Genomic DNA, 22,240 nt, shown 5'->3' on the forward strand with positions numbered 1-22,240 from the left:
CCATGGCGAGAGAAAATGAGAGTCGTGTGTGTGCGCGCGCGCGCGCGCGTTTCGGAAGGTGGAGGTGGGGTTCTCACTGCAACCCTCTGGTCCGGGGCCCCTGGAGTATGTCACCCAGTCACTAGAGCAGGGGCTCCCCAACCGCCCGGCCGCGGACCTGCACCGGCCCAGGCCCTTCGAGGCAACAGTGAGCGAGCAGGAGGTGAGCGGGCATCACCGCCTGAGCCCCGCCCCCTGTCAGATCAGGGCGGCATTAGATTCTCACAGGAACGCGAACCCGGTTGTAAACTGCGCGTGCTTGGGACCTAGGTTGCCCGCTTCTTATGAGAATCTAACGCCTGATGATCTGAGGTGGAGCAGCCCCATCCCGAAACCACTTCAATTCCCTCAGTCCCTGGAAAAACTGTCTTCCAGGAAACCCGTCCCCCAGTGCCAAAAAGGTTAGGGGCCGCTACCCTAGAGGTCTTTCCCAACCACTCGTGTCCCTGCAGGTCCGGGCCAGAGACAGCCCCCATCCAGGATGTCAACTGCATGACATGAATGTTAAATCTCATGGCATTTAATTTTAAAAATTTATCTTAAAGTTATAGCTTTTTTTCCTTTGTAGTCTGTTCTCACACATTTCCATACGTCCTCGCATATCTCCCGGGCTCCAGGCCCTGAGGCTATCGCGCCTGACGGAGAAACAACCAGCGCCAGCGGATGACCCGGCTGCCCGGACCCTCGTGCAGGCGGGCGGGAGCGGACAGGCCCTGACACGCATGCGCGCGGGGCGGGGCTGCGCCTCAGGCCTGCGCGTTGCCGCTAGACCACCGGGGGGAGGCGGGGCGGCGACGGACGCGCGCCTCAGGCGGCAGCCGCGCGAGAGGGACTCTGTGTTCCTCTGACCCTCCTCGGGGCGCTTCCTCCCGTGCCGCCCTTCCCCTCCTCCGCCGCGTCCCGGCGAGGCGCCTCCCATTCGGTGGGACCGACCCGGGGGGATGGAGGGGGCACGCTCCTACAGCCCTCCTGGGACCCCGAAGAGACGTCCGCGTGCGACCTGAGACACCGCCCTCGTCGAGGGCCCATGGGCGCGTCCCCACGGGCGGGCAGCGGACGTGAGGGCGGCGAGCGGCGGGGCCGCGGCGTCCAGGAGGGCCGCGCTCGGGCTCGGCCCCGCGCAGGCCGCGCGCGCGCGCGCTCCCGGCGCAGCCCGGGCCGCGCCCGCCCCGCCTCTAGGCGCCGGCCCCGGAGCCCGGTCCGCGAGCAGCGGCGGCTGCCGGAGGGACGATGAGCTGCGCGGGACGGGCGGGCCCTGCCCGGCTCGCCGCGCTCGCCCTGCTGACCTGCAGCCTGTGGCCGGCGCGGGCAGACAACGCGAGCCAGGAGTACTACACGGCGCTCATCAACGTGACGGTGCAGGAGCCCGGCCGCGGCGCCCCGCTCACGTTCCGCATCGACCGCGGGCGCTACGGGCTTGACTCCCCCAAGGCCGAGGTCCGCGGCCAGGTGCTGGCGCCGCTGCCCCTCCACGGAGGTGAGTGCCGGCCCGGGGGCGGCGGGCGGTGGTCGCTGCATCCCGCGGAGGCGGCGGGGCTAGGGTTCCCGGCCCCGGCTCTGGCCCTGGCTCTCCCGCTGCGCGCTGCCCGGCCGACAGCCCCAGCCAGGGTCGAGGCTTCCGTCGTGGACAGCCCGGCCTGCTCCCGTGGGAACCAGGCTCCAGGAGCGTGATTGGGTTTTTCCCTTCTTTTAAAAAAGACTTGGAACGGTCATCTGTGTGTTCAGGCAGCTTGTTTGCTGGAGGGCATTGAGCTAGGAGTTTGCAGGGACAGCGTAGACAAAGGAGGTGCTGCAAGAGCGCAAAACTAATTCATGGAGAGGACATCTCAGCCTGTATTTTGGAAGCGGCAGGTTTGTTCCTGAAATCACGGACTTAAGGCTGCGCTACATCTCGAAGGATGCGGCCCTTTTCTAACATAAAAACGTGCCGTTTTTCTTAAGTGGTAAATTGTGCGGGGGGGTGTAAAGGGAAAATGGACATCTTCCCTGTTGCTTTTGGCTCCTGTTCTTGCCCTAGTAGTTTTACTGTAATTGGACGCCTGAAAATGTCACATTATGAGGATCTGATACTAATCGGAACTACTAGCCAACCAAGGCTTTTCAGGTCACGGGTGCCGACCAAAAGGGAAATAGGTAAAATTTTCAAGAATTGTCTTTGAAACCATTCGGCTTAATGTCATGTTTTCCTATAAACAAGGGCTTTGTTTAGTTATTTGGTGTAAACATGTATTTATTTAAATTATTAGTCATGGTTTGAAGGAAACATTTTGCACATCGTGGAATATGATTTTTTGGGTTTTGGCCCACTTTGAACTTTTGGGAGATAACTGCTCTTATCCCCACCCTCTGTCACCCTGAGAATGCTGAGAGGGGATTTTTCTTTTCTAAACTGCTGTTCATGTTAGGATGACCTAAAGTAGGCAACCTAAATAAAGTCATGGTTTGCTTTTACACTCTTAAGATATTAACATATTATGCCCCTCTGAGGTCTATATTTGTATGCCAAAGTGCTAAGCTGTTTTCTTCTTTGAGACAGTCTGGGGTGGGGAAAAATAATCACATAAGGCGTTTACTGTAGCCTGTCCGCAACTCAGACTGGGCTTTTAAAAGTCCGTTTTACACCAGTAATCAGGTGCTTAAGGTGCATATCTCATCTCTACTGTGTTAAAAATGGCAGTTAGGGTCCCAGCTTGGCCATAGAAACAACTTTTGTCTTGGGTTCATTCAGTAAATATTTGCGTTCCTGCTCTGTGCCAGTCACTGTGGTTGAGATGCAGTGTTGCCAGACTCTGGCAACTAACAATGGTAGCCTCTTTTCTGGTGGGGAGAACCGTGAGGGTCACGTGGAAGGGTAGAAAGAGGAAGAGGGAGGCAAGCTGTTCTGGAGCAAGAGCTGGCCCTCTGCGGTGTTGTGAAACCTGTGGTTTGTCTTTGAGGCTTGGTTCGCTCAGGCACCCCAAATCCATGGTCTGAACTTCAGATCCTTTTGCCTTCACAGTGTTCGTGTGCTTCAGCTACTTGTTGCTTCCCTGTCACCCCAAACAAAAGCCCCGTCTTTGAGAAAGCTTGTTTTCGGTGTTTCTGTAGAAGGGTATTGGGAACTAGCTCATGTGTATTGAGGTGTGGATGAAGGTTAGTCCTATTCCCCTCTGAGTGGGGAGACAGCGTTGTAGGATTAAAGGTTCTGAGTCAGGCCTGTGCTTTACGTATATTGTGCGACACTGGAAAAGTAACTGCCATTTAGCCTGTTTCCTCATCTGTCAAATGGAATGATGAAATGTACATCTCTTAAGGCTGTTGGCAGGTTTAAACGGTTCCTTAATTCTGAAAAGAGGGGATTTGTTAACGTAAAGGAATCTCTCAATTGGTGAGATTTTAGACACTGCAACAAAATGAACACATTTGGGCAGTGTGTGAAGACTGGGTGTGAAGTCAGTCCCTTTGAGTTTTAGCCTCCGTTTCCTTGATTCTCTAGGGGTCATTTTGTGTCCGTCCCACGTGGGCTTGCTCCAGGTTTTCTCAGGGGGTGGGGGTGGGGGTGGGGGATCCTACAGGTGGTTTAAGTCTGGCTTTGTACCAAGGGTCTTCACACGTGCAGTTTTTCAGTCCAGCAAATATTAATTGAAATCCTGTGTGCCAAGTACTAGTCGAGGCACTGGTGAAGGAGAGGCCACAGCAGTGAACAAAACAGGTTTAAAAAAATCCGTCTCTATGCAGCGTAGCTTCTGCTGGGAATCTTTATAAGTTAGTCAACCTGTCAATAGTTTCTAAACCTATGGGTTTATATGAAATCTAAATCTTCTGCTGTTGCAGTAGGAACTTAGAAATTTATTTTAGAAACAGAAATGGCGATATAAATCAGTTAAAATTATTCGTGTTTAAGAAAATGATTTAAAATTGGAATACTTGGGTATTTTACATTATAATCTTGATTTAATGAGTTTCACAATTTTTTAGTTTTAGAAAAAATAGTGCATCCTTATGACCTTGATGCTCGTATAATTTTGAATTGAGGAGAATTCTTGACATGTTTATTGAGGACTTACTGCGTGTTGACACAAAGCAAAGTAATGTTCAGATTACACACAAAGTTATGAGACAGGTCCTGGTCGAAAAACAGCTGTGGCCAGTGCGTGAAATTCATGAAAATTTGTTTTGAGGGTGTTTGGTAGAAATGAACATAAAGACAAAAGAACTTTATAGTTTTCCTAGAGTTTAACATGATGGCTCATTGTAAAGCTGTGGATTGATTTATGAAACTAGAAACCTTTGTGTTTGCTTTGCAGTGCTACTATCAGTTTGGCACGTGTGAATTTCTGAATAAGATTTATTTGTCCTATCCCTTTAAAGAGCAAATAGTCAATTTTTTTCTTAGGCACTTTGGTATTTTACAAGTATATTTTGGCAAGTGCGATACTTTAGGTGGTATACTTTATGAGATATTTTATAAACAAGTGTACTTTAAAAATATGTCTTTGTCATTAAGTCGAATGCATTGGTGGGTGTAGAATCATTTGCCTGGGGCTAACACATTTTATATTTTAATTGTTAAAGAATTCGTGTTTAGAAACGAAGTTTCGAAGGAACATGTCTTGTATTTATGCACAGATCACGGTTGCTTTCTTATTACTTAAACGGTAAGCTTAGAACTAGGAGCAAAATATTTAGTACCTTTGCGGAGCAGCCTAGCTAGGGTCTGCTGCGGAGCAGACATTGTAAATGTGCTTTATGTGTGTGCACACTAACTTTTTGTTTGAGCCCAGAGTGGGGGTTGGGAGAGGAGAAAGCCCTGTGTTGATGATGTGATTATGTATGCAGATGTGCTGGTGGGGAAGAATTTAGTATCGGCCACTTCTTGCTTTGCATAGAAATTTTCAGGATTGGATGTTACAGCCTTAAAGAATAATTTTACCAAATAATAAATCTTTTTTTGCTAACTTGCTTAGGGATACAATAAAACTCAAAAAAGTGAATCTTAGGTTTTTATGTTTAAAAATGTAATCCTATTAGACGAAGCCTTTAATGAATCTGAAATTGGTTTTTAGAAATTCTCATAAACAGTGGAGGAGATTGATGTGAAAACAGGATTTGGGTGAAAGGGGTCATGTAATGTTTAAATTCATAACAGCAAAGGCAGGGGCTACTGAACACAGATTTCAAAATATTCAGAGAAAAAGGGTATATGATCATGGGAGCAGGATCTCTGAACATTCAGAAAGAGAATTCAGAAGGAGCTGGAGGCTCTAAAAATCAAATTTTAACATAAATAGACTGGCAAGAGAAAAGGGGATATATATAATAAATTATATTTATGTTGAACTTTACAGCTTATGACATGTTTTTACATACTGTGTTTTTTCTTCACATTTGAATGATGATTTCCATTGGCCTATAAATATTTGAATTGTTTTAAAAAACCGCTTGATCTCTCCACCAAATGTCTATCCTGCTACCACCCCATTTCTCTCTTACAGCAAACCTCTAAACGTTATCTACATTTACTGCCTCTGATTTTTCCTCCTGCTGCTCTTCTCTTTGTGAAGGTCTTCTATTGCCATGCCAGTGATTTTGATGAAGACGTGGCATACATAACAGATATATTTGATAGCAGGGTCAGAATTGCAAAGATCTTAATGTGTAGAATGATGGGCTATATAGCTTTAAAAAAAAATAATAGGAATGAAGACATAGATTTGGGTTAAAAAAAAATCACCTTTATGGAGGGGAGCAGAAGGGAGCTAAGGCTTAGCTACCTGTCAGATGACAAAGCTTGTGAGCTCTCACTGACCTCACCCCACCTTGCCCCATCTCATTTTGCGCTGCATTTGGGCCTTAAGACTAGATAACTTGTAAGATCCCTCCCGCCTTGAACAAGGTGTGACTGTAAATTAGTAAGACACGTCTTTTATTGTAAGACACGGTCTTGCTCTCTTGCCCAGGCTGGAATGCAGTGGTGTGGTCATAGCTCGCTGTAGCCTCGACCTTGGGGAGTCAAGTGATCGATCCTCCTGCCTCAGTCTCCCAAGTGGCTGAGACTGCAGGTGCACGCCATTATACCTGACTAATTTTTTATTTTTATGTTTATTTTTATTTTATTTTATTTTTTTGAGACAGAGTTTCGCTCTTGTTGCCCAGGCTGGAGTGCAATGGCACGATCTCGGCTCACCGCAACCTCTGCCTCCCAGGTTCTGCCTTCCTGCCTCAGCCTCCCTAGTAGCTGGGATTACAGGCATGTGCCACCACGCCTGGCTAATTTTTTGTATTTTTAGTAGAGACGGAGTTTCTCCGTGTTCGTCAGGCTGGTCTCGAACTCCCGACCTCAGGTGATCCGCCCAATATCTGGCTAATTTTATTAATTTTTTATAGAGACAGGGTCTCGCTGTATTGCCCAGGCTAAGACAAATCTTTTTAAACAAACTTGCTAGACTATACCCATGAGAGAGAGTGTTGTTCTGGTTAAACCAGTCATGCTGGGAAGGTCTATTAGTCTGTTTTCATGCTGCTGATAAAGACACCTGAGACTGGGAAGAAAAAGAGGTTTAATGGGACTTACAGTTCCACATGGCTGGGGAGGCCCCAGAATCATGGTGGGTGGCAGAAGGTACTTCTTATATGGCGGCAGCAAGAGAAAATTAGGAAGATGCAAAAGTGGAAACCCCTGATAAAACCATCAGATCTGGTGAGACTTACTCACTATCCCGAGAATAGTATGGAGGAAACTGCCTCCATGATTCCAGTGATCTCCCACTGGGTCCCTCCCACAACACGTGGGAATTATGGGAGTGCAGTTCAAAATGAGATTTGGGTGGGGACACAGAGCCAAACCATGTCAGAGGGCGTGTGTATGTGTACACATATATGCACATATTATGCAGCAGTGAAAACATTAAACATTATTAGGATGACAGTGTTTAATGTTTGTGATATTACCTTTTTGATTGAACAATTTTATAAAGCCTGCAATATGTAAAATTTTTATCTTTTCTAGACAGATTTGAATTTGGACAATAATTGAAAGTTATTCAGAGGCAATTGTGAATAAGATACCTGCTTAAGCAAGGTAATGAAAGTTTTGTTTAAAAAAAGAGAGAGAAACTATAAAGGAAGGAAACTTATTTTTTTTTTCTTTGTTTGTGAACTCTTTCTTTACGTAATTTGTTTTTTTTTTTTTTTTTTTTTGAGATGGAGTCTCACTCTGTCGCCCAGGCTAGAATGCGGTGGCGTGATCTCGGCACACTGCAACCTCTGCCTCCTGGGTTCAAGCAATTCTTCTGCCTCAGCCTCCTGAGTAGCTGGGATTACAGGCGCCCACCACCACGCCCAGCTAATTTTTTGTATTTTTAGTAGAGATGGGGTTTCACCATGTTAGCCAGAATGGTCTCGATCTCCTGACCTCATGATCCACCTGTCTCGGCCTCCCAAAGTGCTGGGATTACAAGTGTGAGCCACCACGACCGGCCTAGAGCCTGTACTTTAACCACTTCTTTGTACAGCTTCCCAAGTGGGTTTAATAAATTATGATATATCCACTCAGTGGAGTGTTACACAGCCATAAAACGGGAACATTGTGAACTATGATTGTGTTAAATTTATTTATAGTGGATAAGGACTCCAAGTAGTATGCAGACATAAAAATGGTTGTGTTATATCGATTAGATAATGGGTGACATTTCTCTTAAAAATTATTGTTAATTTTTACTATGAAAGGGGAAAATTTTTCATGAAAGGACAGGGGGAAAAGTCGTACCTTCTGAAAGGGATAACCAGGAACAAGTAAGTCTTTGCAAGATTTTTTTTTTTCAATTCATTCTGTAGCTCCAAGAGCAAAATGAATTCCAAGCATTGGTTAGGATTATTAAGGAACTGGAAGATACTAGGAAAATGTTGAAAAAGGCGTGTTTTTTCTCTAGTAAGAAAAGAGGCACTCTAGGACCAAGACAACTTGGTCCAAATATGAAGCAACCTAAAATATGTCATCATTTTGAGCAGTTTGTGAATCCTAGAGAAGTAAGTGGAATCCTAGTACAGGACTTGGCTTTTAGTGTAATATTTACATGCCGATGATATTAACGCTCTTACTGGTTTTGTGGTTTTCACTGTTTAGAACTAATCTGTAGTTAAAGCATGGAAGACTTAATTCTAGTTGCAGAGCAGAAACCTTGAGACTCTACAAACACAGATGACAAAGGTGGAGAAGTGGAAGAGAGAAAAGTTAGGGAGGGCAAGGGAGTCAGTGTATTCATCTCACAGGATGGGGATTCAACCGATGGTTTCTAGTTGCAGAAGCTAGAAAGGTTTAAACACAGAGGAAAATGAACATAACAATAAAATTGGGAAGAAGGGGAGATGAAGAGTAAGTGCACACGCAATCCTGATTCGTGACATCATATATCTGCACACAATTTCTTGGCAAACCAAGAAATGATGGCTAGAGACCTGTTTGAAACGGTGGAGTAGACCACCAGAAGAACTAAAAACTGTTGGAAGTGGTTGCCTCGGGACTAGGGGCAGGTAGGGTGACTGGGGCAGGTATGTGTCATTGCAAGGCATTGGATGAATTTGCTTTTTTTGTAGATACATGCAGTAAAGATTCCCACTCTTTTCCCTTTGCTCACTGCAAATGAATCTGCTCCCTATTTTTATTTTTTCTCATTTGAGAAGCTCATTATTTTCCCAGAATCTTCTCCAACTCCAGTGACATGCTGTGGAATTTGAGATTGTGCACAAACTAAACAGTATTTCAGGAGACTGTGAAATGAGGGAAAGCTACTGTTAAATTGATTTTATTCCATAAATAGGCTTAAATCCGTGGACATAAAATAACTTATTATAATAGGTCCTATGTTGCCTGGCTCATAGTGTTTCCATTTTCTCTGGCAGCTCCCTCCTTCCCCAGTCATTGTGGCAAGCTCTCAGCAAGCTCTCAGCGGTGATGCAATTGAGCACAGTGTGATGGTGTCCTTCGTCCTCATTGGATAGAATGAGTTATCTTTCAGCTCCCTCCTGGCTTCTCACTTCTCTTCTTTTTTGATGTAATTCCATGAAATCACCTCTTTTTCCTCTGTCTTCCGAAAATAATTTTGTATTTACGGACGTCTTTTGTAAACATAAAATTTCCATTGTGGATGAACCATGTACCGTTCGTCTTTCTCATGCTTCCTACAGCTCAACAGCTGAATGTTGCTGGGAAAAGTCTTAGGTTTGAGATCAGACATTTTAAGAAAAACCAAATGGGCACTTAACAGTGTCCAGTAATCCAAAAATATTTTCTTGTAATAAGACAATACTGAGACGGGAATTGTTTTCTCTCCACGTGCCTCCTGTTACCTCCTCCCGTATCTGTACTTTTAGCCTAGGCCTCTCGAGGTTCATGCGCGTGGCTGCCTGTTGGTATCTTCACTTCAGTGTCACAAAGACATCTCCAAATTGATAAGCCCCACATGGAGCTTCGATTCATTTTTTCACCTCGCTATCTGCTACCACTGCTCTCCAGTCTTTCCTATCTCAATAAATGACGTCGCCGTCCACCCTTGTTATTTACACAAGTTTAGGACCATCCTTGCTTCTTTGGCTCACATTCCACATCTAATCCATCCTTCGTGATTTACTTCTAGAATGGATCATACGTATCTGTTGTTTGACATTTTCACGGCTGCCGCCTTAGTTCAGGCAACTATCATTTCCTACTCTCTTTTTCTTCGTCTCTCTGCCTTTTTGCTTAACTTCTATCGATATTTTCTTCTATAGTAGCCGAAATCATCTTAAAGGTTCACCCAGTCATGTTACTGCTTGCTTAAACCCCTGCAATGGCTCGTCATCATCCTTAGAATGGACATCAGACGTCTCTGTGCGGTATGAGGTGTTCACTACTTGATCTAGCTGCAGCCCCTTCCTCCTCCCCACCCCCAGGTCGTTTCACCCTTGCTCACCTGCTGAAACCATTATGATATTCTTTCAGTTCCCAGGGCTTCTATGTTTTCTTTACAGTGTGTGCCCTCTGGGTGGCATCCCACAGTGTTTGCTATATTAGTGGAACTTTACAAAAATTCTTTTGTTCTGTAAAATGGCCAGTTAACGGGACAGACTGAGAATCTTAGAATGTAATGGCCATTAGTAGTCAACAAGTCAAGTCCCCCATCTGAGGCTTCAGCATTCCAGTCAGATACTTGTACAAGTTAAGATTGAACAAATGTGGTGACAGAAATCTACCACATTCATCTCTGGCAAACCGAATGTTAGAAAGTCTTTTTCATCTGTAAAAAAATGGTTTGGATATTTATAGACACTTTCCTTATCTGACTCAAGTCCTCTAACCTTTAGGCTTCATATCCCTATTTATTTTGACCATTCTTGGGAATATGGTATCCTAAACCTCAGAATGCATTTGTCTATTAATATTCCACTTAAAGGGTGTAGTGGGTGCCGTAGTCTGAATGTTGGTGTCCCCCCCCCAAATTCGTATGTTGAAGCTCCATTTCCAACGTGATAGTGTTAAGAGGTGGGGCCTTTGGGGGTGATTAGGTCGTGAGGCCAGAGCTCTCATGAATGGGATTGGTGCCCTTATAAAAGAGGCTGGGGGGGCCGGGCACAGTGGCTCACACCTGTAATCCCAGCACTTTGGGAGGCCAAGGCAGGAGGATCATGAGGTCAGGAGATTGAGACCATCCTGGCCAACATGGTGAAACCTCGTCTCTACTATTAAAAAAATACAAAAATTATCCAGGCATGGTGGTGCGTGCCTGTAGTCCCAGCTACTCAGGAGGCTGAGGAAGGAGAATCGCTTAAACCTGGGAGGCGGAGGTTGCAGTGAGCCAAGATCATGCCACTGCACTCCAGCCTGGGTCACAGAGTGAGACTCCATCTAAAAAAAAAAAAAAAAAAAAGAGGCTGGGGGAGGGGGAAGCATATTTGCCCTTTTCTGCCATGTGAGGACACAAAGAAGTCTCCATTGGTGAAGCAGACAGCAGGCCCTGATGCCACATCTGCTGGTGCCTTGATCTTGGACTTCCCAGCCTACAGAACTATGTGAAACAAGTCTGTGCTGTTTATAAATTACCCAGTCTAAGGTATTTTGTTACAGCAGCCCCAAAGGACTAAGAGATGAGTTAAATAGTGTCCACAAAAATTCATGTCCCCCTGGAACCTCAGAATATGCCCTTATTTGGAAATAGGATCTCTGCAGATGTAATTAGTTGAGGATCAGGATAAAATCATACTAGTTTAGTGTGGGCCCTAAATCCAAAGACTAGTGTCCTTATAAGAAGAGGAAAAGATACTGAAAGACACACAGTGAAGGCGGCCATGGGAAGAAGGAGGTTACGGAGATGGCATCATTCTGCCACAAACCAGTGGGTGCAAAGGATGGCTAGCAGCTGTCAGACACTGGGAGAGGGGCTGGAGGCAGTTTTTCCCTTGAGCCTCCAGTAGGAGCCAACCCTGCTAACACCAGACTTCGGGGCCCCAGAACTGTGAGACAATGAGACTATGTTGTTTTAAGCCACCAAGTTTGTGATGTCTTGTGGCAGCCACAGGAAACTAATACAAAGAGAATCCCAGCGTTGAACACAGGCATGCAGGGTTAGCTTTGCCAGCACAGGGGAGAGTAGAGCTACTGTCTTCATCCTTCTGGATGTGCCTGAAGTCACGTCAATTGTTTTGGTTTTCCTAATCGTGGACTCATCCTGAACTCACTGTTGATTAAACTTTCAGTGTTTTTCACAGAGGCTGCTCCTAAGCCATCAGCCATTTCATTCAGCCTTTCAGGATACTTTCTGAATCCTGATGTGTCACCCACAGTCTTTACTCTTTCTAGCAGCTTGTGTCACTAGTGAATGCATGAACATAGCTTTCTGTATCTTCATCTAAGTTAGTGGTTCTTAGCCTTTTGCTTTATAGATCCCCTTTAATAAGTGATGAAAGCTGTGGACCTTTCCCCAGAAAACTACATATTTATGTAGATATACACACAACTTTTCATAAGGTTTAGGAGGCCAGTTGCCTCTTGAAGCCCCAAGTTAAGAATCTCTACTCTAAGTTATGGAGAGAAGTGCTGGCAAGTGAGTGAACAAGCCCTTGCAGTGTGCTGCTAAAAATCCAGGATGGTTGATGTTATTCCATTAATCAGCACTCTTCAGGAATGGCCATTTCAGAGTTTTCTAATTCACTTTATTGACTTTGCATTTAGCATGCGTTTCTTCAGCTTATGATATCATAAAAGACATAATCAGATGCTTTGCTGGAAAAAACAAAGATACTTTATGTACTTTGTTCCTGATTGGCTAGATCAGGAGCCACTGCACGGAAGGAAAAGGAGTGAATCTTTCATGGCTTAGCCTTGGTGTGTTAGTTTCTTATTGCCACAGTAACAAATTACCGAAAACGAAGTGGCTTACAACAACACAAATTTATTTCTCTTACAGTTCTGGAGGTCAGAATTCTGAAGTGAGTTTCACTGGCCCGAGTGAGACCAAGGTGTTGCCAAGACTGCGTGGCTTTGGAGCTCTCAGGGGGAATCATTTCCTTGCCTTTTTCAGCTTGTAGAAGCTGTCTATGTTCCCTGGCCCGTGGCTCCTTCCCCCATCTTCAAATCTTTGACTTTGACTTTCTCCTTCTGTCACCCACATTTAAAAGACCCTTGTGATGACGTTGGGCCCACCCAGATAGTCCAGGAGAATCTCTTTATTGTAAAGTCAGCCGATTATCAACCTTGTTTCATCTGCAACCTAGTTCCCCCTTGCCCTGTAACCTGATGTGTTCACTGACAGGTCCTGGGGATTGGGAGATGGACGTCTCTGAGCGAGCCGTCATTCTGCCTCCCTCACGTAGCAGGCCTGTGCTGGCACCCCACCATTACAGCTTTCTCTTCACACTGTCTGCAGATCATTCCTTCAGTAATCATTTGTGAGATTTTTCTAAGGCTTAGCAGGACCCTAATGGGTCAGTCGTTTTCACGGTTCACCTTCATTGTTTCGTATCAGTGCTCTGTACACGGGTTAGTTTTCCAACATTTCTTTTCTATGACTCCTTAAAGGTCAGTGATGCACCCTCTCATTTGCATGTTATCAGCAGACTAATTCAACTGGATCAGAAAAATCCTAAATTCCTGTGGGACAGTTGCCTCAAGTATTCATTCATCAAGTAATTATTAAGCACCTACTGAGTTCCAGACAGGACAAGAAGTTCCTGCATGCTGTGGCTTCTGGTGGGGGGAAGTAAAAGGAGTCAACTCTTGTGTCCCATCTGGTGAAAGCAGACTGTTACACAGGTCATAACACAATTATTTAATCATAGTCTTGGGAAAGCATTGGGATGCTGAGAGCATAAATGGCAGAAGAGACTCAGTCTAGGTCAAGGTGTCCCTGAAGAAATGATGTTTGAGCTGAGACTGCAGCATGAGCAGCTGTTACACCGAGAGGGGGCAGAAAGGAGGATGTTTCAGTCCAAGGAAATATACACGAAGACTAAAAGGTGCAAAAACCGTGATGTACTTGTGGAATTTGAAAGGAGTCAGAGAGTAAGGGGGAGAGTGGGGTACAGTAGAGTTGAAAACGTCAGTGTTTTCCAGGCCTTGTTAGGATTTTGCACTTTATATAAGAGGAATGGAAAACTATTGGAGGGATTTTTGTTGGTGTTTTAAAATTTTTTAATTGTGGTAAAATACATATAAAATTGACCATCTAACTGTTAAGTCGTGTTAAGTACATTTCCACTGTTGTGCGACTGATCTGCAGAACTCTTTTGTCTTGCAAAATGGAAACTCTATACCCATTATACCAGCTGGGTGCAGTGGCTCAGCCTGTAATCCCACCACTTTGGGAGGCTGAGGTGGGCAGATCACTTGAGGTCACAAGTCCGAGACCAGCCTGGCCAACATGGTGAAACCCCATCTCCAGTAAAAATACAAAAATTAGCGTTAGCCAGGCGTCGTGGTGTGCACCTCAGCTACTCAGGAGGCTGAGGCAGGAGACTCGCTCGAACCCTGGGAGGCAGAGGTTGCAGTGAGCCGAGATCACACTACTACACTCCAGCTTGGGCGGCAGAGCGAGACTCCATCTCAAAAATAAAAAATAAAAATATACCCATTAAACCACAAGACTCCATCACCCCCCTCTGCTCCAGCCCCTGCAAACACCACTCTACTTTCTATCTCTATGAATTTGACTAGGTTAGGTTCCTCATAAAAGGGGAATCATCCAGTATTTGCCCATTTGTAACTGGACTATTTCACTTAGCATATGTCCTCAGGTTCATTTGTGTTGTAGCACGTATTAGAATACTGTTGAAGGATTTTAACCTGGGGGATAAAGTGACCAGATTTTTAAAAATTAGCAAACATTTTTACTAGCCATAACATACCCTGAAAAATACACAACTGTAAGTCTGCAGCCTGACGACTTCCCACAGAAGGAACACACTGACGTAGCCATGAACCTAGGGGAGAAGTTGAGTGTGGCCAGCTTTGCAGACCCCCTCAGGTCCCTTCCAGTCACAGCTCCTTCCCTCCTCGCTCCCCAGCAGTAACTGCTGTCCTCGCTTTGACACCGTAGTTTATACCTGTTTCTTAACTTATGTGTAAAGGACAACTTTTTACCTACAACACTCTGACACCAAATGTGTGGGTTTTCAACATCAATTGGATGTCCTACAGTTTAACTCAATTCTGACACTAACTACCTGGTAAAGTTAGCACAGACCCCACAGGTAAAGGGTCTAGTCCCACAAAACCGCCCCCTACTTCAGACACCGGTTGTAGGTAGTGGATCAAAGGGTACCCACACATCTGTCTGACTTGGCTACAATTCAGGAGGTTCCTGTAACTCCCTACTCAGTTTGATAATTTGCTATATAACAGCTCATAGAACTCAGGAAAGCACTTTAATTACTATCCCTGGTTATTATAAAGGGTGCTATGTAAGATACAAATTAAGAGCCAGATGGAGAGGTACATAGGGTAAGGTCTGGGAGGGTCCCATGACCAGGAGCTTCTGGCGCTATATTGGGGTGGTGTAATAATCCTCTTGGCACATGCCCAGCCCAAAGCTACCTGAACCGTGTTGTTTAAAGTTTTTAGGGAGGCTCCATTACACATTACACATGATTTTTTTTTTTTTTGAGACTGAGTTTAACTCTCTCGCCCAGGCTGGAGCACAGTGGTGCTATCTTGGCTCACTGCAGCCTCCACCTCCCAGGTTCCAGCAATTTCCTGCCTCAGCCTCCCTAATAGCTGGAATTACAGGCATGCGCCACCACGCCCGACTAATTTTGTATTTTTAGTAGAGATGGGGTTTCACCATGTTGGCCAGGCTGATCTCAAACTCCCGACCTCAGGTGACCCTCCCGCCTCAGCCTCCCAAAGTGCTGGAATTACAGGCGTGAGCCACTGTGCCCCGCCCCACACAGATAGGATTGATTAAGTCATTGGCCATTGGATTAGCTCAACCTTTAGCCCCTTGCCCCTCCCCAGAGGTGTGAGGGGCTGGGAGTTGGGCTGAAAGTTTCAGTCCTCCAATCACGTGATTGGTTCCTCTGGCAACCAGACCCCATCTTCCAAGAGTCACCTTATTAGCACAGACTCTGGTATGGTTGAAAGGGGCTTATTGTGAATAACAAAACATGCTCCTCTCACCCCTGTCACTCAGGAAATTACTAACATGTTAGGAACTCTATGACAGAAACCAGGGATGAAGACTAAATATATATTTCTTATTATATCACCATGTACGTGGAATTATGGTATGCCTTCTTGTGACTAGTTTCTTTTGCTCACATCATGTTAGTGAGATAAATTCATGTTATTGCATGTAGCAGTGGTTTTGTCGGTGATCTGCTTTATGAATATGTGATAGTTACGCATTCTGCTGTTCATGGGCCTGTGGGTTTCCTGCTTTTTGGTGGTTAAAAACAGTGTAGTCCAGTCATGAGCATTGTATGTGTCTTTTGCACACATATATACGCATTTTATTGGGAATACGTTTGAGTGTCCGTAAGACACTCTTAAGAGAGGAAGAATTGTCTTCTTTCTCTGAGTCTTCTTTCAAGCCCAACGTGTCCAACATAGTTCATCTTTCCTAATCTGTTCCTCCTCTAGTGTTTGCTGTCTGTCGGTAACACCACCTCTACCCAGTGTGTTTTGCCAGAAACTGAGACATCTCCCTCTTTAGACCCGCCACTCCCATATCTAAATAATTACTGGGTCCTATTGATCCAAACTCCTAAATATCTCTAAAATGTGGTCTGTTTCTCTACACACCTGTTGCAACCTCCTCTGGTCTCATCTGGTCTGAGGCTCCCTTCTAGCCCATTCTCTATAGTAATAGGACACAGACTTTCTCTGTTGCACATGTACATAATAGCCTCAGGGTATGCATTAAACTCATAAATGTCATACACTATTAGTTTTTTTTTTTTTTCACACAGCTACATCTTAAGGCTCAGCACTTAGGCTAACAGTAACAGCTGGAATAAATCTATATTTCTAATAGTCTTCATGTTATTTTCTGGTTTTTTGACTTTCTTTTCCAAATCTGATTGGTGGTGATGGTTTGTTTGTTTTGTTTTTGCTTTTCATTTTGTTTTTTTTTTTTTTAAGACCCAGTTTTCGTTCTGTCGCCCAGGCCAGAGTATGGTGGCACCATCTCAGCTCACTGCAACCTCTGCCTCCCTGGTTCAAGCGATTCTCCTGCCTCAGCCTCCCAAGTAGCTGGGATTAAAGGTGCCCACCACCACCGTGCCTGGCTAATTTTTGTATTTTTAGTAGAGACAGGGTTTCACCATGTTGGCCAGGGTGGTCTTGAACTCCTGACCTCAGGTGATCCACCCGCCTCAGCCTCCCAAAGTGCTAGGATTACAGCTGTGAGCCACCGCACCGGTTGTAATGGTGATGGTTGTCTTTTAACCCTTTATAGTAGCTAAAAAGAGAGAAGTATCAGCTCTGCCAGTTTCTTTTTGCTGGGGTTGTTTTTAAAAAGGCATTTGTCCATTTGATGAGGGACAGTTTAGTAAAAAGTGGATCATTTCGTCTGTAAATCCTGTAACTGAGTAGTATATGGCTAGTATACTGTTGGCAGTATTATCTGAAAACAAATGGATGAATGAGAGAGTCACTACCATCCCTTTTGCATTTCAGAAATCTCTCTCTTTATTCAGGACAACTGGTATACCACATGAGACACACACACACACACACACACACACACACACACACACACAAGTCATCTGACATTCAGGTTGAGGAAAGCAGCCAGTGTTAATCCTTAATTAAATGCCAGTAAAACTTAACTTACTTCTGGCCGGGCATGTGGCTCAGAGTGAGACTCCTAGACTCCTTCTCAAAGAAAAAAAAAATTTCGTTTTTAGTTTGTTTGCTTTTTTTTGAGACAGAACCTCACTGCAGAGGTTGCAGTGAGCTGAGATGGTGCCACCATACTCTGGCCTGGGCGACAGAACGAAAACTGGGTCTTAAAAAAAAAACAAAATGAAAAGCAAAAACAAAACAAACAAACCATCACCACCAATCAGATTTGGAAAAGAAAGTCAAAGAAAGTTGCCCAAGCTGGAGTGTAGTGGCTCGATCTCAGGGCCTGGCTAATTTTTGTATTTTTAGTAGAGATGGGTTTTCACCGTGTTGGCCACAAACTCCTGGCCTCATGAGATCTGCCTGCCTCGGCCACCCAAAGTGCTGGGATTACAGGTGTGAGCCACTGCTCCCAGTCAAAATTTATTTCTTATTACCAGTAACCAGCAGAGTCATTTTTTAAAAACTCAAGTACATTTAGGAACACCCATAGATAAAAGATCAATAAAACAAAAATTTAAAAAGTCAATTGTAGTTCTATATGCCAGTAACAAACAATTAGAAAATAAAAATTTCACAATACCATTTAAAGTAATATTGGCACTGAAAACTGCAAAGCACTGTTGCAAGGAATTGAAGATGTAAATAAACAGACTTTTCATGTTCATAGGTCTAAAGAGTTGTTTTGTTAAGATACCTGTGCCCTCCACATATGAATACTAGAAATTCATATGGAAGTAAAAGGGACTCACAGTAGTCAAAATAATCTTGAAAACAAATAATAAAATTAAGAGAATTCACATTTGTCAATTTGAAAACTTACTACACGACAGTGTGGTACTGATAGAGACATGGTAGGTCAGTGGAGTAGAACTGAGAACCAGAAAGAAACCCTTTTGTCACTTGATTTTTGACAAGGGTGCCCAGACAGTTCAATAGAGGGAAAGAATAGTCTTTTCAGGAAAGGGTGCGGGGACAGCTGGATATTGGAGAAGTTAGAGGGAGAGGGAGGGTGCCAAAGGAATGTGCATTGTCTCAAAAGCCAAGTGGTCATCTGCATCTGACCCTGGCGAGGAGGGTGACATGCCACGGGCTGGAAGGAATTCTTTGCATTTGGCGATATAATGCAAAGTGCCTAGAAATTGGGAAGAAAGCAATTGTATCATTTTTTAAGTTTGCAAATCCTAGGACAAAGAAAGCTGGGTCATTACAAGTCATCTCAAGAAATAATATGAGTGATTAATTGAAGAAACCAGCATGGATGCATAAGATATAAACAGCTGTTCTACTGAAATGTAGTAAAAATAGGTAACAGAGAAACCTATTCTAAGAATGTATTTGCTGGCCGGGCGCAGTGGCTCACGCCTGTAATCCAGCACTTTGGGAGGCCAAGGCCGGTGGATCACGAGATCAAGAGATGGAGCCCATCCTGGCCAACATAGTGAAACCCCGTCTCTACTAAAAATACAAAAATTAGCTGGGTGTAGTAGTCCCAGCTACTCGGGAGGCTAAGGCAGGAGAATCGCTTGAACCCGGGAGGCAGAGGTTGCAGTGAGCTGAGATCGTGCCACTGTACTCCAGCCTGGGCGACAGAGTGAGACTCCGTCTCAAAAAAAAAAAAAAAAAAAAAAAAAGAATGTATTTGCTTTTTTACAGTCTCTGCACTCATTTCCAGTGTCATAGCCGTGCTTACTGCAGTTCTCAGGTTATTCTCTGTGGTGGAGAAAGCAAAAAAGTCTTGAGAAATGTTTCCATCCGTCATTTAGTTGGCCCTGGGCAGTAAACCTATTTCTTTCCAACTCTTCTTGCTCTGAATATACTTAAAAAAATAATAAAACTTTTGTGAGAAGCATCTTTGCTTGTTCCTATCATTACTGGCAACCTTCAACTTTCTGGGCTTTTTAAAGAAAAGCTGTGTAAGCCTGCACCATCATCTTGTGTTTGCCTTTTCAGGTTTTGTTTGAGTCCTCCTTAAAGCTTAATTTGTCTTGTGTGTTCTTGCTGCTTTCTTCATATAATGTGTCATTTTCTTTCTCATCAAGATGATTTGTTACTCAGCTTTGTTTGCCCAGGATTTTGTAAACTCTGAAATGATACGTTGCTTTCTTCCACGTGACTTGTCACTTCTGTTCGGGGCCTGCATTGGGTTCGGGCAGCTGTTCACCGGGTTATGCCTGGCCACTGTCCTGTGGGAGGCGAAGTGAATGGAAGCGGAGGGGTGAGATCTCTTCTGCAGCTCTGTAGGTGGTTGCAATCCCTGTCCGTGCCCTATCCTGTCTGCCAGTTCTGTGAGCTGTTAAAAACCTTTATCTTTACTCCATTTGGCCAGTTGACCTCGGCATGCCCTCGCATCGAAGTCTAATTTTGCTTTCTGCCTCTCAGAGGTGTTCTTGAGTGCTTCTGTTTACTTGGGATTCCTTGAAGGACATACGTTATCTTGACATAAAATACTTTTTTCCCTCTGAATAATAGCGTGCTTTCCATCATTATAGGCCAATCTTGAGACCTGCCTCCACAAGTGTCACTGATTATTTTCTATATTTAAGGTAAACTTTAAGGTTTTTTCTTATGACTCGTATTTATTGGTTTATGGACATCTCAGATTATGAACACTTTAAACCTCTTCTCATTTTCTCATGTGAGCAATCTCTTTCAGTCTTTTTTTTCTATAATCCTCCATAGGGACTGATTTTATGATTTCCCTTGTATACTCTCCCTCCCTCCCTCCTCACCTATTTAGCTTAAAGCCCTTTGGTCGCTGGACAGATGGCTTCTTCCCTGTTAGTGTAAGCTGCATGGCTCCTGGCCTGTCATTACATTTTAAATTATGGTCCGGATAGCCCAGTCTTTGTCATTACTGTCGTTGCGTCGAGTCATTAGTACTGGAAATACTCATACTAGAAGAAAGAAGTGATGAAGTAAAACAAGCTTGCTCCCACATTCTTTTCTGCCCAAGAGTTAATAATGCCTTCAGGCGCTGCTCTGGATCAAGCGTGGTGTCCTTGTGTCCCTATGTGTGGCGGCAGCAGTGGGAAGTTGAGTCTCCATATGGCCACTTGGTTTCCAACAGGAATTTTAGTCCTTTGTGTTTCAGTAGGTGATGCTGTTAGCCAGAACTCTACACTGGAAAGAGATCACATGTGAGAGGAAGCTAATACGTTTGGAGTGCTCAGTATTCATGCAGAAATGTCTAGCAGGCAGGTGAATATTAAACAGAAAAGCTCAAGAGAGAGATTTAGATTTAGATTATGATGTACACATAGGTGGTAGTCGAAGGCAGGGGAGTGGATGATACTGCCCACTGAGAAAAGAGGGCCTAGGACAGACCCTGGCGAGGGTCTAGCAGTGGAAAATGAGAAAGAACAGTTAGAGAGGGGGAGGAAAAGATGATGGATAGGAGCCAAGAGAACAGAGAGCCTCAGGAGGAGTTGTACTCAGTACTGTGATTCCTTTGTGGAACGAAGAGCGATGTGGATGAATAATTAACACTTATATTGCACTGTGACACCAACTTTGTATGAGGACCGAGCTCTTATTTTCAGTTATTTAGATCTGTAGCATCTCTCTTGCATGAAGTATCTGTTGCATCATTTGTAATAGAAATTATTATTATTATTTTTGAAATTGACTTTTCATGCGAAGTGGTTTGTATTAGCTGTCATTTAAACTTACTCTTAAGATGTTTTTTATTATATCATGGAGAACATCCAACAGATATATTTGCGTTCTAAGGATGTAAAAAATAATCAAAATCCATTTGAGATGTACAGTAACTAAGTTCAGCAGACAAACAATGATGGATGGCTGCTGACAAGTGCGTTTGCTGGCAGTTCCACTGTTAGGACATTCCTGCCATGTTGACTGCGGCATCCAGCATTTAGGTGTCCAGAAGGTATTTTGCTGCCACCTTCTTAAAAATTCTATACAAAGGCCGGGCGTGGTGGCTTACGCCTGTAATCCCAGCACTTTGGGAGGCCGAGGTGAGCGGATCACAAGGTCAGGAGATCGAGACCACGTGAAACCCCGTCTCTACTAAAAATACAAAAAATTAGCCAGGCGTGGTGGCGGGCGCCTGTAGTCCCAGCTACTCTGGAGGCTGAGGCAAGAGAATGGCGTGAACCCGGGAGGCGGAGCTTGCAGTGAGCCGAGATCGCGCCACTGCACTCCAGCCTGGGTGACAGAGCGAGACTCTGTCTCAAAAACAAAACAAACAAACAAAAAAAACCAAAAAACAAACAAAAAAACATTCTATACAAAAAGGTGATAATTTGTTGTAAGAATTTATCACCTTTTTATTTACAATTTATTTACAATTGATAATTGTAAAAATTGTCAATTAAGAGAAAAACAAGAAACACATTTTGTTTACTTTTTAAAAGTACTAGAATTGGCCAGGTTTGGTGGCTTATGCCTGTAATCCCAGTACTTTGGGAGGTTGAGGTGGGCAGATTGTTTGAGTTCAGGAGTTCAAGACCAGCCTGGGCAACATAGTGAGACCTCATGTTGGGGTAAATACAAAAATTGGCCAGGCATGGTGGTGCATGCCTGTAGTCTCAGCTACTCAGGATGCTGAGGTGGGAGGATTACTTGAGCCCAGGAAGTTGAGCAGTGAGCTCTGGTTGTGCCACTGCACTCCACCCTGGGCTATAGAGTGAAACCCTGTCTCCAAAAAAAAAAAAAAAAAAAAAGACAGTGGAATAACAGCCCTGAAGTGCTGAGAGAAAATTAACAGTCTAGAATTTTTTACTTAATTAACCTGTCACTCAAGAATGAGAACAAAAGAAAGATGTTTTCAGATGTAAAATACAAGTTTACCTAACAGATCCTCATCGAAAGAATTTCTGAAGGATGTAGAATAAGGAGGAGGGAAATGGAACACAGAAGGAAAAAAGTGAGCTGTGAGGAGGA

At 44.3% G+C, this 22,240-nt stretch overlaps 1 protein-coding gene across 3 annotated transcripts in view; it reads left to right on the forward strand.

Annotated features, from left to right (window-relative positions):
• The first annotated feature begins 829 nt into the window (after positions 1–829).
• RNF130 (ring finger protein 130) overlaps positions 830–22,240 on the forward strand; it is a 151,771-nt gene continuing 130,360 nt past the window's right edge. For 2 of the 3 annotated variants that reach the window (XM_030824275.1, XM_030824267.1), the window contains exon 1: positions 830–1,516. In XM_030824275.1, the coding sequence (XP_030680135.1) occupies positions 1,270–1,516 (247 nt within the window). In that variant the 5' untranslated portion in view covers positions 830–1,269. The remainder of the gene's footprint in view (positions 1,517–22,240) is intronic. The other variant, XM_030824284.1, reaches the window with a different exon arrangement.

Source organism: Nomascus leucogenys, chromosome 2 (genome assembly GCF_006542625.1).
Source record: "Nomascus leucogenys isolate Asia chromosome 2, Asia_NLE_v1, whole genome shotgun sequence".
Classification (NCBI taxonomy): Eukaryota; Metazoa; Chordata; class Mammalia; order Primates; family Hylobatidae; genus Nomascus; species Nomascus leucogenys.